We start from the raw sequence: 14,663 nt of genomic DNA, 5'->3' as shown, positions 1-14,663 counted from the left end.
GGGCATGGGTCACTCCCTTTTTGGAAGAGAAATTCCAACATGAAGTCCTCCACTCCTAGCGCACAATATAGGGTTTTCTTATCCGATGTACAATGCGTCTGCCCTGTATGGAAGAATGTTTATTTAATGCCAGGGGCTGCTTGTCAGGAATACAGTATGTCAGTATTTTAGCAGCTCTCTCAAATTTTCAATTTTGTTTATATTCCCCAAGCTGAAATCTCCTCCTGTTTCTTGAGTACTATAATGGAATGCAATGGAAGAGACCCAGGGCCCTCATCCACCCAGATCCGAGGTTTTTGTCTTGAGGTCCCTATATGGATGTGTTAGAGTGAGAGATGGGGTTGAAGTCTGTCTGTGCTCCTTCTTTGGGAAGCTGGTGGGAGGAGAACAGGCCAACACACTATATAGTCAAACATCTTCCACATTCTCAGTGCACCATCCCGGAGCAGCTAACCCCAGCAAAGCACTGTCAAGGTAAGTGCTACCCCATCATCGATATTCTTTACCTGTCCTGCCTAGACCATGGCTTCACCCATATCATGATGACTACTCTGGTCTGTGTGCTTTTTTGTTTAAAACATGTTACTTTTAAAACAAATACTGAACAGTTTAAATTATAAAATAGAAATATTGTATGTAAATCTTCAGCGAGTTTATATAATGCACTTTATTTAATCTATTTAGTAGTTAGAGATTTCAAGTGGAAACAGATGTTTAACCCTTGGTGCTCTGGATTGACTTGGACAATGTGTTTTTAATTAGACATGCAAAGACTTTGGACTGCATGTTATTGCTATAAAAATGTCTGAAAGAAGAACTGTTTGAGTTGCCTTTGGTAACCCATTTCATTCTTTTACTCATCACGAACCTGCACTTGAAAATGTCAGGTGGAAGCTGACTGGTTGGTGCAAGCAATACAGACAGATCTTCTTTCTTATAGTAGAAATGTAATCGGTCGGGCTGATAAGGTTGATAATCTATGGCGGCCTTTCTCAATATTTTTATACACCAGAGGAACGCCTAAAATAATTTTTAGGTCTAAGGCTGGATTCACACCTATGCATTTCTAGTGCTTTTTGCATTTTGCAGATTTGCACTACAATCCCATTTAACATGGTTTCCTATGGAACACGTTCTGTAGTGCAAATCTGCAAAATGCACTAAAAATACATAGGTGTGAATCCAGCCTTAGGGGACTGCTAATAAAACAAATAAATTGGGGGTCAATGGGAAGAACATCCCTTTACAGTGATTTTCAGTGGAAAGAATGCTCCTTAAAGTGTGGGTCTGTGGAAAGCATTCCCCCCCTTACATTGGTAGTCAGTAGGAAGAATGCCCCCCTTATATTAGTAGTCAGTGGGAAAAATGCCCCCTAAAGTGGTGGTCAGTTTGAAAAATGCTCCCTTACAATGGTGGTCAGAGGGAAGAATCCCCCCTTACAATAGTGGTCAGCAGGAAGAATGCCCCCCATAGTCATGGTCAATGGGAAGAATGTCACCTTATAGTTGTGGTCAGTGGGAAGAATGCGCCCTTACATTGGTGGTCAGTAGGAAGAATGCCCCCTATAGTGATGGTCAGTGAAAAGAATGTCCCCTTACAATGGTGGTCAGCAGGAAGAATGCCCCCTTACAATGGTGGTCAACGGGAAGAATACCCCCCTTTTAGTGATGGTTAATGGGAAGAATGCCCCCTTACACCGGTGGTCAGTAGAAAGAATCTCCCTTATGGTGGTGGTCACTGGGAAGAATGCCTCTTACATTGATGGCCAGGAGGAAGAATCCCCCCCCCCCCCTTACAATGCTGGTGGCAATTTCCCCTTAAATTGGTGGTCAGTGGAAAGAATGCCCCTTTACATTGGTGGCCAGTGGGAAGAATACCTCTTACATTAGAGATCTGTAAGAAAAAAATGTATCTTTACATTGGTCAGTGGCACAAAATCCATCCTTACATTGGTGGTCACTGGGATGAATGCCCCTCTCACATTGGTGGTCAGAATGCCACCTATACAGACAGCTAAAGGATCATTGATGTCTGCCAAGTGGCATTGGTAACTATGCAGTCACCATCAAATGGGAGGCGAATCAGCCACGGCTCTTGAAGTCTTCTTGAGATTGGCTGGTCTATGGTGTAGCCTGATGAATGGCATTTTCTGCAGTGTCCTGGCTAAATGATACAAGGTGCATGCAATCAAAAACAGCTCTGTTTTTATACGACTGCAGAATGACTATGTTTGCTGATCTGAATCTGCTTTGTGCCATAAAGAGTTCATTAAATATATTTATATACTTGTCTCCACCCCTCCCCAGACTTTTTTTTTTCTGGCTGGCAATGAGCTTTGGATGCGTGTTTGGAGGAACAAAACCCCCTGACCTGGAATTCTGCTCCCAAAACAGACATTTGACAGACTATTTCCTAATTAGGAAATGGCTTGTTCTGAGCCAACCACTTCATTCATCTGGGATCACCAGGAAGGCTGCAGCCTCTATACACACACAGACCCAGCGCAGCTCTGTCTGCCAATAAGATTTCACTTCTGGGAAATCCTTTTATGATTATGCACTGGATCCTCATTTTATAATAAGGAACACACCATTTATAGTATGTTTTACTGAAAAAAGTCCAATGGTGTCACTTTATTAAATCAATTAAATATCACATATTCTGAATACATCTGTAAAGCTGCACATGGTACTGATATGTCATTTAAGGGGGTATTTACTAAAACAGGAGTACTCAGAATCTGATCCAGCCGTGCATGGCAACCAATCAGCTCCTGACTTCTGCTTGTTCAATTAAGCTTTGACAATAAAATCTGGAAGCTGATTGGTTACTATGCAAAGCTGCACCAGATTTTGCACTCTCCAATTTTAGTAAATCTCCCCCTTAGTTACTACACTGTACTGTGAATAAGCATTGCAGGGGCAGGAATGGTCACCAAGCAGGTGAAATCTCACTGGCCTATTCTATAAACACTAATAGACTATCATATGCTTTTATATCCAACTTTAATTTATATATGTCCCTTAATAGCCACAAAGGATATACATTTGCAAACTTACATATTACCTTGTAAAAGTAGTAGTGACATTATCATTGTGTTGCAAATACTGTTTGTAGAGAGCAGAACTGTGGAAGGGGTCCACCAGGTCCATCCACCACAAGCAACTGTGGAAGGGGTCCACCAGGGCCATCCACCACAAGCAACTGTGGAAGGGGTCCACCAGGGCCATCCACCACAAGCAACTGTGGAAGGGGTCCACCAGGGCCATCCACCACAAGCAACTGTGGAAGGTGTCCACCAGGTCCATCCACCACAAGCAGCTGTGGAAGGGGTCCACCAGGTTCATCCACCACAAGCAACTGTGGAAGGGGTCCACCAGGGCCATCCACCACAAGCAACTGTGGAAGGTGTCCACCAGGGCCATCCACCACAAGCAACTGTGGAAGGGGTCCACCAGGGCCATCCACCACAAGCAACTGTGGAAGGTGTCCACCAGGTCCATCCACCACAAGCAGCTGTGGAAGGGGTCCACCAGGTTCATCCACCACAAGCAACTGTGGAAGGTGTCCACCAGGTCCATCCACCACAGGCAAATATCGATGGGGTCCACCAGATCCATCCACCACAGGCAACTATGGAAGGGGTCCACCAGGCCCATCCACCACAGGCAACTATGGAAGGGGTCCACCAGGTCCATCCACCACAGGCTGGCTCTTTAAAATTGGGGGATACTAGACTGGTCACCCTGCACAATAAATGAGAGCAGCAATGAGCAGTCTTTACGATAGGAAGCTTCTGCATGCTGATTTCACTGCACACTGTGAGCTTTTTACAGTGTTCATTTGAAGCTACAGCCAGTCAAATTAAGCCTGACTCATTTTCTGCTGGAGGGCATCCATCCTTATGTAGCCCTTTCCTCACCAGCTGACCTCTCTCTGGCCTACCCTTTTCATTTGTTGGCTTTCAGTTCTGTCATTCCTGGAGGTTTAGCACCACATGTGGGTTTTACTTAGGGCAGTCTGCAGTTTTGGATGCTATACACTGCCCCTCCCACCAGCCATGATCTGCCTGCATTGCATAGAGAAGCACAGGGACCCAGTGATGCCTCGTTGGGTCTAAAATTAGGTATTTAAAGAAAACAGGTTTCATATAAAAACTTGATTTGCATGTGGATGAAGGATGGGGGAAGAGAAATAGGCAGTTTAACCTTCAGCTTTAACAATTCCAATGATTACACCCATTGCATTTTTCTCTTAGCTTTGAAATATGATCAGATATCAGATCCAAGCCATTAATAAATATGGAAAATATTCAGTGAATATAGCAATGAGTTATTGACTGCTTAGTCTAGGAAAGTCTTAAAGGAACCAAGGATTGTGCGACTGCCTGAGCTCATTCTGAAAATCCTATTTGCCTGGCTGCAGTTATGTTGATCCCCTGTTTTTAGGACGTTGAATCACTACTCCAAGACAAGTATACAGAGAAGGATTCTGATTTTCCTTCAGCTTTTCTTGTTTCCAGATTTATTCAGCATAGGCAAAAGAGAATTAAAGCCAATGGATCAACATGCAAGCCAGTCAGCAAGCATTTTCGGAAGGCAGTCATCACTGGCCACCTCAATATTGTATTCAGTACAGGTTTTTTTCATGGATCAGTATACCTGTGTAAGAAGCCTTAGGTTAATTCACACCTATGCATTTTTTGTGCTTTTTACATTTTGCAGATTTGCTCTAAAGAACGTGTTCCATAGGAAACCATGTTAAATGGACTGTAGTGCCAATCAGCAAAATGCAAAAAGCACTAAAAATGCATAGGTGAATTAAGCCTTAGATGAAAGCTGACATTTCAATGTCTTTGGTCCAGGGTGTTGAAATTGCACCATGAGTGAAATCACTACCTTAGAATTAGTAAGGAGCTCAGCTATCAATGGATGGCTTGGACAACACAGTGCCAGTCCTCCAATGGTACATTGTGCTGGGATATTTAGTTATTCTGCAGCCCATAGATAATAATCTAATGCTATAAATGTAATTTGTCTAAATAAAATCAAATATCTCATTCTGCTTCCTCTGCAGGTTTCTTGTTTGAGAGGTCTGAGTAAGTTGATAGAAAGATGTGTGACGAGGAAGATACTACTGCATTGGTATGCGACAATGGTTCTGGACTTTGTAAGGCAGGCTTCGCTGGGGACGATGCTCCGAGAGCAGTATTCCCTTCCATCGTGGGTCGCCCCAGGCATCAGGTAAGATGAACTGTAGTTGCCACTCAAGTATTTGACAGTTCTAAGAAGCTGGTACATGATCTGATTAGACAGAACCTACATTACACAGAATTATCAGATCAAAGTGGACTTGGTCTTTAAAAGAGGCCAATGAAATTCACAATACCAGTAAAGCAATAGATGACATGCTAATATGAAATCACATCACTGTCTTTGCTTCACATGAAGAAAAAAAATATTAAACTGACCATACACTTATGAACCAAACAAAAAACTGTCAGATGAAGAGTGGCTGCATCCAATCAGATCCAGCAGCCATTTGGGTGCTCTGAGTGTATGGTTAGCTTTACTTATGAGTAGGGATGAGCTCAGGCGTGTTCACATGGAACACGTGCAGAGCCCGCCAGGAAATCGGTGCAGCGTTGCGCTAATCACAGGCAGTGAGACATTACCCCGATGCGCGGCTGCAGAGATCGGGCAATGTCTTATCGCCTGTGATTGGCGCAGCGTTGCGCCGACTTCCTGGTGGGCTCTGCACGTGTTGCATGCGAACACGCCTGAGCTCATCCCTACTTGTGAGTTATCTTGTACCACCAGAAGCATTGTGGAGGTTTCCTGTCATTAGACACTGCTGTCTAATGACACTGCTGAAAGTCCGTTGTCTGCAACCATAGAGACTTTATTCAGTCATTAAAAAAACAAGATTAGAAAACCAGTGAAGCACATCAAAGAAGTAGAGAGGTATATATGGAATCAGCCAATGTAGCTGCTCACTTGTGACTATATAATTATTATTATTATACAGGTTTTATATAGCGCCAACAGTTTGCTCAGCGCTTTACAACATGATGGCAGACATTACAGTTACATTACAATTTGGTACAAGAGGAATTAGAGGGCCCTGTTCGTTAGAGCTTACAATCTAAATGTTATATACAGAAATATATGATTTTTAAGCTTTATAATTATTATTTCAATAGCTGACTCTATGTGGTTGATTTACTAAAATGGGAGAGCTTCCAGGTTTTTTGTCATGAACAAGCTGAAGTTAGAAGCTAATTGGCTACCATGCACAGCTGCACCAGATTTTGCACTGTCCAGGTTTAGTAAATTAACCTCACAGTGCTTTGTACCCTACTGCCCAGCCAACATTAACATCCTTGGTGAAGCCCATCTAGCAATTCATATAAAGTTCCCCAAATTGTTATACTTTTTTTGGGGGCATGCACATAGTGAATCGCAGAATTATATATTATAATATAATATTATATTATTATATATTATATTGCAAATCGGTTACATGAAGTTAACTTGTTAACATATGTTGGGGATTGCATACATTTTAAACCAAACCATATAAATATTTACATTGTAAACTATAATGCCACATTAGAGTAGTTACATAATCAATCAGAATGGGAGTTTAACTGATATCCCAGCAGTGCCATTCTGTGATATATTATTATAGTATCTAGTCTGTGGGTGTTTTTCTTCTGTTTATTTTATTTTGCCATTAATACTAACACACGTTCTTGTCTCTCTCCAGGGTGTAATGGTGGGTATGGGTCAGAAGGACAGCTATGTAGGTGATGAAGCTCAGAGCAAGAGAGGTATCCTAACACTGAAATACCCCATTGAACACGGCATCATCACAAACTGGGATGACATGGAGAAGGTAGCTATTTCCAGTACAATGTATATGTTGTTTTTTTTTCTTCTGTACTATTACTGTGTGTGTGTATATATATACATACACACACACACACACACACACACACACACACACACACACACACACACACACACACACATAGAGTAACGCATAGAATGACATACTTTGCTATATTCGATTTTAGCTGAATGCAATGTAATTGTAGGGCTTAATGAACACAGAGAACATGATTTAATTTAATTTATATAAGGTACAGAAAGAATCTTTTTTTTAAAGTTCACCTTTTAGGAAAAATTCATAAAAACACATATTTTTGCAGGAAAAAAAATGCATTTATTATTTTTTCCTACACAAACCTGCAAAGTATTGCACCCATGATCAGTGCAATGTTTGGCTCCTGCACGCAGTACCTCTGTATGAACTTTCCGTTAGAAAGCTGGAGGAAGAGTGAATGAACTACAAGCTCACTGATCAGGGTACTCATAGTTCATTGAGAACTACAAGCCATCTGCCGTGCTGGCAAGCGGGACTTGTAGTTTATTCATTCACACATCTCGGCTCATCTGCCTGCACATCCATGCTGATTTTAAATGTGACAGCAAGCATTGGGGAGAATAATCACTATCACTGGAAGTGGGGGTGGGGCGAGTATGGGGGCTTGCTGGAACATATTAGACCCTAAATACAGGTGTAACCTAGCTTTTAAAGCTGAACTCCAACATAAGCAAATATTGTCTAAATACAAGAGGCATGTGTAGTATTTGTTAAATTTCCGCATGCTTTGTGTATTTCTACCAGATTGGTGCTTATTACTAGTAAAACTGGTAATAAGGACCAGTCACTGCTGCTCTTTCTTTGTTCAGAGTGACTGGTCTTGTGTCCGCCCCCTCCTGTAGTTTTATGCAGGCCCCTCCCACAGCTCTGTTCTCTGCACAGGGTATGTTCAGTGCAGTGGTGATGTCATATCTGCGTTTACAATGTCATAACAGGGTTTGCAAAGGAATTGGGTGCACACAAAGCTGATTTATAGCTCTTGTGGCTATTGAGGAATAAATTAAATGTTTTTTGTCCAGAGTTCAGCTTTAACAATAAAGCAGTCTGCCTGTGAAGGATTTAATTGATTCAGGTCATGGTATAACTAGTACTAGTTAGTCATATTCAACTGAACATTCTTTTGTAATGTAGATGATCTTTCAGCACAGATCCAAGTGCTATCTGCAGTTCAAACAGATATCAGGATCCTGCTAGATCGAAGAAACATCTTCAACTTTACAAAACAAGTCCAGCTGAATGTGACTACTTCTAGCTAGTTAGCTCAAAGCAGGCTGTGAAGTGTAGACTTTGCAATAATGATCTAATATAGGAAATATCAATATCTTGCATTAGCCATATTGGACTTTTCGAAGGGTGGTAGATTCTTGGCTTTCATTTGAAAGTACAGTCAGAAATCTTGTGAATTAGATTTCCAGTTTTGACTAAAACTAATAAAAGACAACAAGCTGGCTAGTCTAAGAAATGATGTCATCATTCTATTTGAATCTAGAAAACTGTAACTGAAATGCACACACTCTTTTTCTCCCTAGATCTGGCATCACAGCTTCTACAATGAACTGCGTGTGGCTCCAGAGGAACACCCAACCCTTCTCACAGAGGCTCCACTGAATCCCAAAGCAAACAGAGAAAAAATGACCCAGGTATAACATTTTTTCACCAACTTTGGTTTCTTTCATTATGACTCAAACATACTACAACAAAATACTTCTGGTACTATGCACACAATTACCGTAACACCGATAGTCCATCCCTGGCTATTCAGCAGGCCCCTCAATAGTTAATTTGGCAAGCTAATTAAGCTGGCCATACACTGTTAGAAATCTACCAGATACCTCCATCTACACTGTACAGCGCAGATGGAAGAATTTCCCGCTCTACCTAAAGTACTGACAGCGACCAGAATACCCATTTGCGGGTGCAAATGGATGTAGCTCCTAGGTGGCCAAAACTTTCAGCTCCTTCAATTTTTCAATAGATCAAATAATTTTGGATAGGGGAGTGAGGGGCAACAGGGCCACCCACATCAAAATTATGGACTGGTTCATCAGGAACCAGCCAAAATCTGCATAGCGTATGGCGAGCTTTAAGCTGACCATAGACAGTTTGAATCTGGGTCTGTTCAGCAGGGACCAGCCAAGATTCGAACCATGTATGGGCAGATTGATTGCACCCAAGTTGATCAGCCTGCCAGACTGTTGGGTTTTTCTTGTGATTATTGGTAGTGGCTGTAGCCACTAGCAATAATCACTGTGTATTCTCCGTCTATTCACTGTGTTCCCCGCATTTCCCCACCAGGACAACACAATAGCTCAGCGGAAAGGGATCCCCCCATCAACACTGTCTGTGAATTGATTTTCTTTTCTGCAGCCCGTGGTTGTAGGAAGGAAAATTGCACTGTTTATGGCCGGCTTTAGTTTGTTCTAGATATCTGTTCCTGTTTACATGTAAACACGCTAACCAAGCATATAAAGGCAATACAGTGACCAAGATTTTTTCAAGTCTTTTCATATCATACTATTAAGTTTATCCACTATCCACTTGATATTAATCCAATATGCAACATTTGCATAAGTATTATTTGTTTTCCTTGTAGTATACCTTAGGAAAAAAGTAGGGAATGGTTTATTAAGTAAGTGTATATAAGGTATAACATAAATAATGTCACCAACACCGTCTTCTCTCCTTGCAGATTATGTTTGAAACTTTCAACGTACCAGCAATGTATGTGGCTATCCAGGCGGTGCTATCCCTTTATGCTTCTGGCCGTACAACTGGTAAATATATAGGAGAAGTCACTTGTATATTTTCCTAGGGTGTACTGTCTATGACCCTCATGATACAGTTCAGTTAAAGATTCAAATGCTGGTAATAATATGGAAGAGAATGGTTATCACCAGCAAATAGCACAAGCTGTACTTGTCATTGGTTTTCTTGGAGAAATTTGAGAATAGCCAGTAGGGTAGAATATGTACAGTGTCTTTCGGAAGGCAATAATTGTTTGACCAATTATTCTTTTTTAAAAGGTATCGTACTTGACTCTGGTGATGGTGTCACCCATAATGTACCAATCTATGAAGGTTATGCCCTCCCTCATGCCATCATGCGTCTTGATCTGGCTGGCCGTGACCTAACAGACTACCTCATGAAGATCTTGACTGAGCGCGGCTATTCCTTTGTAACTACTGGTAAGATTATTGATTCGTAAACACAAACCAGCTAAAGTTTTACCTGTCGTACTGAAACAAGGTGATAATCATTGAGTTTTCTCCTACCTACAGCTGAAAGAGAAATTGTCCGTGACATTAAAGAGAAGCTCTGCTACGTGGCTCTGGACTTTGAAAATGAAATGGCTACTGCTGCCTCATCTTCCTCCCTTGAAAAGAGCTATGAACTTCCGGACGGTCAGGTCATTACCATTGGCAATGAGCGATTCCGCTGCCCTGAGACCCTCTTCCAGCCTTCTTTTATTGGTAAGCTAACAGAAAGGGATTTACCCTGATCACTGTACCATTGGTCATGCCTTAAGGACATCTATATAGAGTAGGTCATATTTGTCACAAAGCAAATAAGGTGATGGAATATAGGGCCTTTTGTAGTAAAGGAAAAGTATAAACTACCGGTATATATAGTCCTGCAGATTATTTGATCAGTTTTTTTTTTAAATGCAGACCTTGCCTTACATATTAAAGGTCTCCACCTCTACATAAAAAGAGTTTGTTAGTAGATATTGTGGTACTGTTACTCCTTCCCAATTTTCCACAATCGCAAACAATGTGTACTAAACCATAAACCCATTTGTATTACACAGGAATGGAATCTGCTGGCATTCATGAAACCACCTACAACAGCATCATGAAGTGTGACATTGATATCAGGAAGGATCTGTATGCCAACAATGTATTGTCAGGAGGTACCACCATGTACCCTGGCATTGCTGACAGAATGCAAAAGGAAATCACTGCTTTGGCCCCCAGCACAATGAAAATTAAGGTAAGATGTTCTGGCAACCTATGACATGTTAATATTTTGAATGGTTTTTATAACCTATACTCTGTTACCTACCTACTATACATTTTCAGAGATATAGAAAAATGCACTGAGCGTCAATGAACACTAAAAGCCAAAGATTCCTATGCTGATTCTAAGTGACCAGTAGCAGTAGATGTTTCATAGCTCTGTTCAAATAATCATGGGTAAAGCATGGTGGAAGGTTATCTAGAATGTTACTAATGAACACAACCATGCTCTAACTTGGATGTCTACAATCCATACAACCCATTAGTGGTCCCTGAAGACTGGAAACATGAGCTTATCTGGGAAAGTGCAATTATTTTAGATAGATAGCTTTGTATATTGAGAATTACAATCTCCCTGTCCTAATGTAAAAAAAAAATTATAATGGAAAAAATAAATAAAAGAGAAGTCATTCGCTAAAACTTGAGAAGCAATCATAAATCAGCTTCTTAAATTTCAAAATGTCATCTCTGTTGCTAAAGGTTACTGCAGAACTTATTTTGGGTTACTGATGCAATTTAACTTCTTACAGTATTTATATCAAATTTACTTTTCTATCATTTCTATCTATTTAGTAAAAAGCACCTACAAATTGTAGGAATTAGGTATAGTAACTGCTTCACTTACCATCTTCCATTTTCCCATCAGATCATCGCTCCCCCTGAACGCAAATACTCAGTCTGGATTGGTGGGTCAATCCTGGCTTCCCTGTCCACCTTCCAACAGATGTGGATCAGCAAACCAGAATATGATGAAGCCGGCCCCTCCATTGTGCACCGCAAATGCTTTTAAATGTTCTTTCTTTTATATTGTCTTTTATTTCAAGATATTTTAAAGTGTACTTCAAAAAGTACATGGCCACCATTTCATTCCAAATCATGTCTTAGTCTCTAATTCGATAAAGTATTTTTTTTTTTGTTTGTTTGTTATGAATAAAGCTTAAACTATTCTACCAATTTCTCAGTGTGGCTATTTCTATTCTGCAAGCATGTGATTAGACTACCCTCTAGTGGCACTTTAGTAAACTGGCGCAAAGATTATGCTTGTAATGAGAAAGGAAAGGTCCATTTGAATATTTTGAGTTCAGTTGATTTGAGGGGGAAAAAAATTACTTTTATTAAGGCGACTATTGTGACGACTACTAGATCTGAAGTATTTCACTGGGCAAAGCTGCCTACGGTCTATGCTGTTTTCTAACATACTCTGTACAGATTGGTGTGGAGATTGGAGAATTTGTTGAGGAGCTTTTAGCTCCTCGGAATGAGGAAAAGGGGACACAGGCACTATTGTCAGATGCAGATAAGATCATTATGAATCAAAAACAAATACAATAACAAAAACTGGAGCAAAACTGGAGATGACAAAATCCATTAAAGGTAAATGGAGCAATAATTTGAATTGTTGCTTCAGTTTTTTGTAATATAGTCCTACCAACTTCAGTGTGTGTGTGTGTATATAAATATATATATATATATATATATATATATATATATATATATATATATATATATATATATATATATATATATATATATACACACACACACATATACACTCAGAATACCACAGTCTTCTAAAAAAAAAATGCTATTAAGCCAAAATATATTTTTTATACAGGATTAAAGGATAACCAAGGCTAATGTATTGACAATGGATGAAGGAAAAAGAGCTTCTACCAGGCAATCTCCTGTATAAAAACTAAAAACTCAAAAGCTTTAAAATTACACTGAACAGTCATAAAGAGGTTAAAAAGGTCCATGGTGTCAGAGAACCTTTGGTAATATGCACTATATGTTACAAAATTGATATTAGTAATATACTGTATAGTAAATGTATTGTTAATATTTACTATATATTACAAAATATAGCTCACAGTATATTAACACGAATAGCTGAGATATAAAAAAAAGAAAAATATGAGATATAAAATAAATAACAGTAAAAGTAAGATGGCATACATGGTGTATATTTTTCTTAAATTGGGAATAATTTTGAGAGTCAGTGGGAGAAGGCACTTATTATACTGATGGTCAATGTGAGAGTCCATGAGAGAAGGGCCCCATTACACTGGTGGTCAGTGGAAAGGATGCCCCCTATACAGATAATTGAAAACATAATTGATGTCTGTGGTTACTTATCTGACACCCAGAAAGTGTAAATTGCTCAAAGGTATTCTAGTAACCTCAGGGGGAACAATAGATGAGACAGGATAGCTTATATAATAACACATGAACATCCTTCTCACTGTTGACTTATTACAATCACTTCAAGAAACACCTACCAACATACAGACATATAGCTTTTCCTTTACCATGATAAATACTGTGCTGTTGCAACATACAACACAAGCAAAAGGATCAACTTGTTGACAAGTAACACAGTTTATACATTCTGATTACAGTCTGATTTATTGGTAAAAAACAAAAAGCTATCTATTACTAACCACAAAATCTGGTTAAAAAGAGAAGGTTACTCATGGGCAAAGATGCAGTGTTAAAGGGAATGCTTTATTAAAGTCACAGTATACTGCAAGAATGCCAAAACCACAAGACATGCTTAAAAACAGGTTACTTATGGGTCAACATACAGTAACTAACCTTCTGTTTTTTTACTGCATAATGTGGTTACAGGCCAATGGTCAATCCTTATATATTTTTGTGTGTAACGATCAGGGCTGCTGCAAAGATTTTTGACACCCCAGGCAAAAACCTAATTTTGCTGTCCCTGAATCCACCTCCTTTGCCCAAGCATCAGTGTGACAGGGGTCGGCGCTAGAGGACGTATGCAGCTGCAGTAGAGTGCACTGATCATAAAGGCACACAGGGGATGTTTGCTCCTGTTCCATCAAGACATGTCCTCTAATGCTGTGCCGCTATAATGACCCTACAGGGCAGCTGCCTGAGTAACATGAAGCAGGGGCATCCTCTGCATCCCTCTAGATGTGCATGCTTTATCCCAGCAGTGCCCACTAGAGGTTATAACATTTATTACAGAGGTATTTATAATACAGCACCGATAACTTACATATCGCAGAGACAGAGAGTAGGGAAACCAGCAGGGGGTGCCCTAGGCAGCAGTGCGACCTAGGCGGCCGCGTAGTTTGCCTAGTGGTAGCACTGGCACTGGTGCCAATTAATTTGTACTTCATGCTCTGATGGCCATCATATCCTTGCTACATCAGGGTGTATACCCATATCAATTAATCAGGTGTTTCTGAAATGTTGATTTCATTTACATACATGTTACAAGCTAGTATTTTCAACCTAGTAGACATTGAATTCATTAAACCAGAATTTTGCACAGAAACAGAAACTGCATGGTTTTGTCCTAGCACAGTGTGAGTAACCACATAGATGTGGACTTTAACATTGAATGAATAGTATCATCGTCATTCAGTGTATACAGTGCATTACTGTGCTAAAGAAGCTGCAAATGAACAAATCGTATTGTTTGAGTAAGCTGAATTAATAGCAAGAAACACTACTTCCACTCATATTATCTTTATGTGCACAAATTGTGTTACATTATTCATTTTTGAAAGCCAAAGCAATTGGAAGTTCATGCACATCAGCATTACCTCTTTAAATGGTCAAATAGGACACATGAGCATGGAAGGTACAGCCGTTAGTTATATACATTATTATTGATGGTGATTAATCAAAGGCAATAGCTCAATAACCAAATAAAAACAAAAGCGTAAT

At 40.0% G+C, this 14,663-nt stretch overlaps 1 protein-coding gene across 1 annotated transcript; it reads left to right on the top strand.

Moving 5' to 3' along the window:
• The first annotated feature begins 320 nt into the window (after positions 1-320).
• On the top strand, positions 321-11,918 carry ACTA2 (actin alpha 2, smooth muscle). The gene is made up of 9 exons (XM_077454177.1): positions 321-474; positions 5,077-5,243; positions 6,769-6,897; positions 8,478-8,588; positions 9,638-9,722; positions 9,972-10,133; positions 10,227-10,418; positions 10,757-10,938; positions 11,611-11,918. Exons 2-9 carry the CDS (start codon positions 5,115-5,117, stop codon positions 11,752-11,754), a joined length of 1,134 nt encoding a protein of 377 aa, XP_077310303.1. The 5' UTR covers positions 321-474; positions 5,077-5,114; the 3' UTR covers positions 11,755-11,918.
• Positions 11,919-14,663: the final 2,745 nt, after the last annotated feature.

This window comes from Lithobates pipiens, unplaced genomic scaffold, assembly GCF_037356315.1.
Source record: "Lithobates pipiens isolate NorthernLeopardFrog02 unplaced genomic scaffold, aLitPip1_a1.2 Scaffold_25, whole genome shotgun sequence".
Classification (NCBI taxonomy): domain Eukaryota; kingdom Metazoa; phylum Chordata; class Amphibia; order Anura; family Ranidae; genus Lithobates; species Lithobates pipiens.
This window is presented reverse-complemented; position numbering and strand designations above follow the sequence as displayed.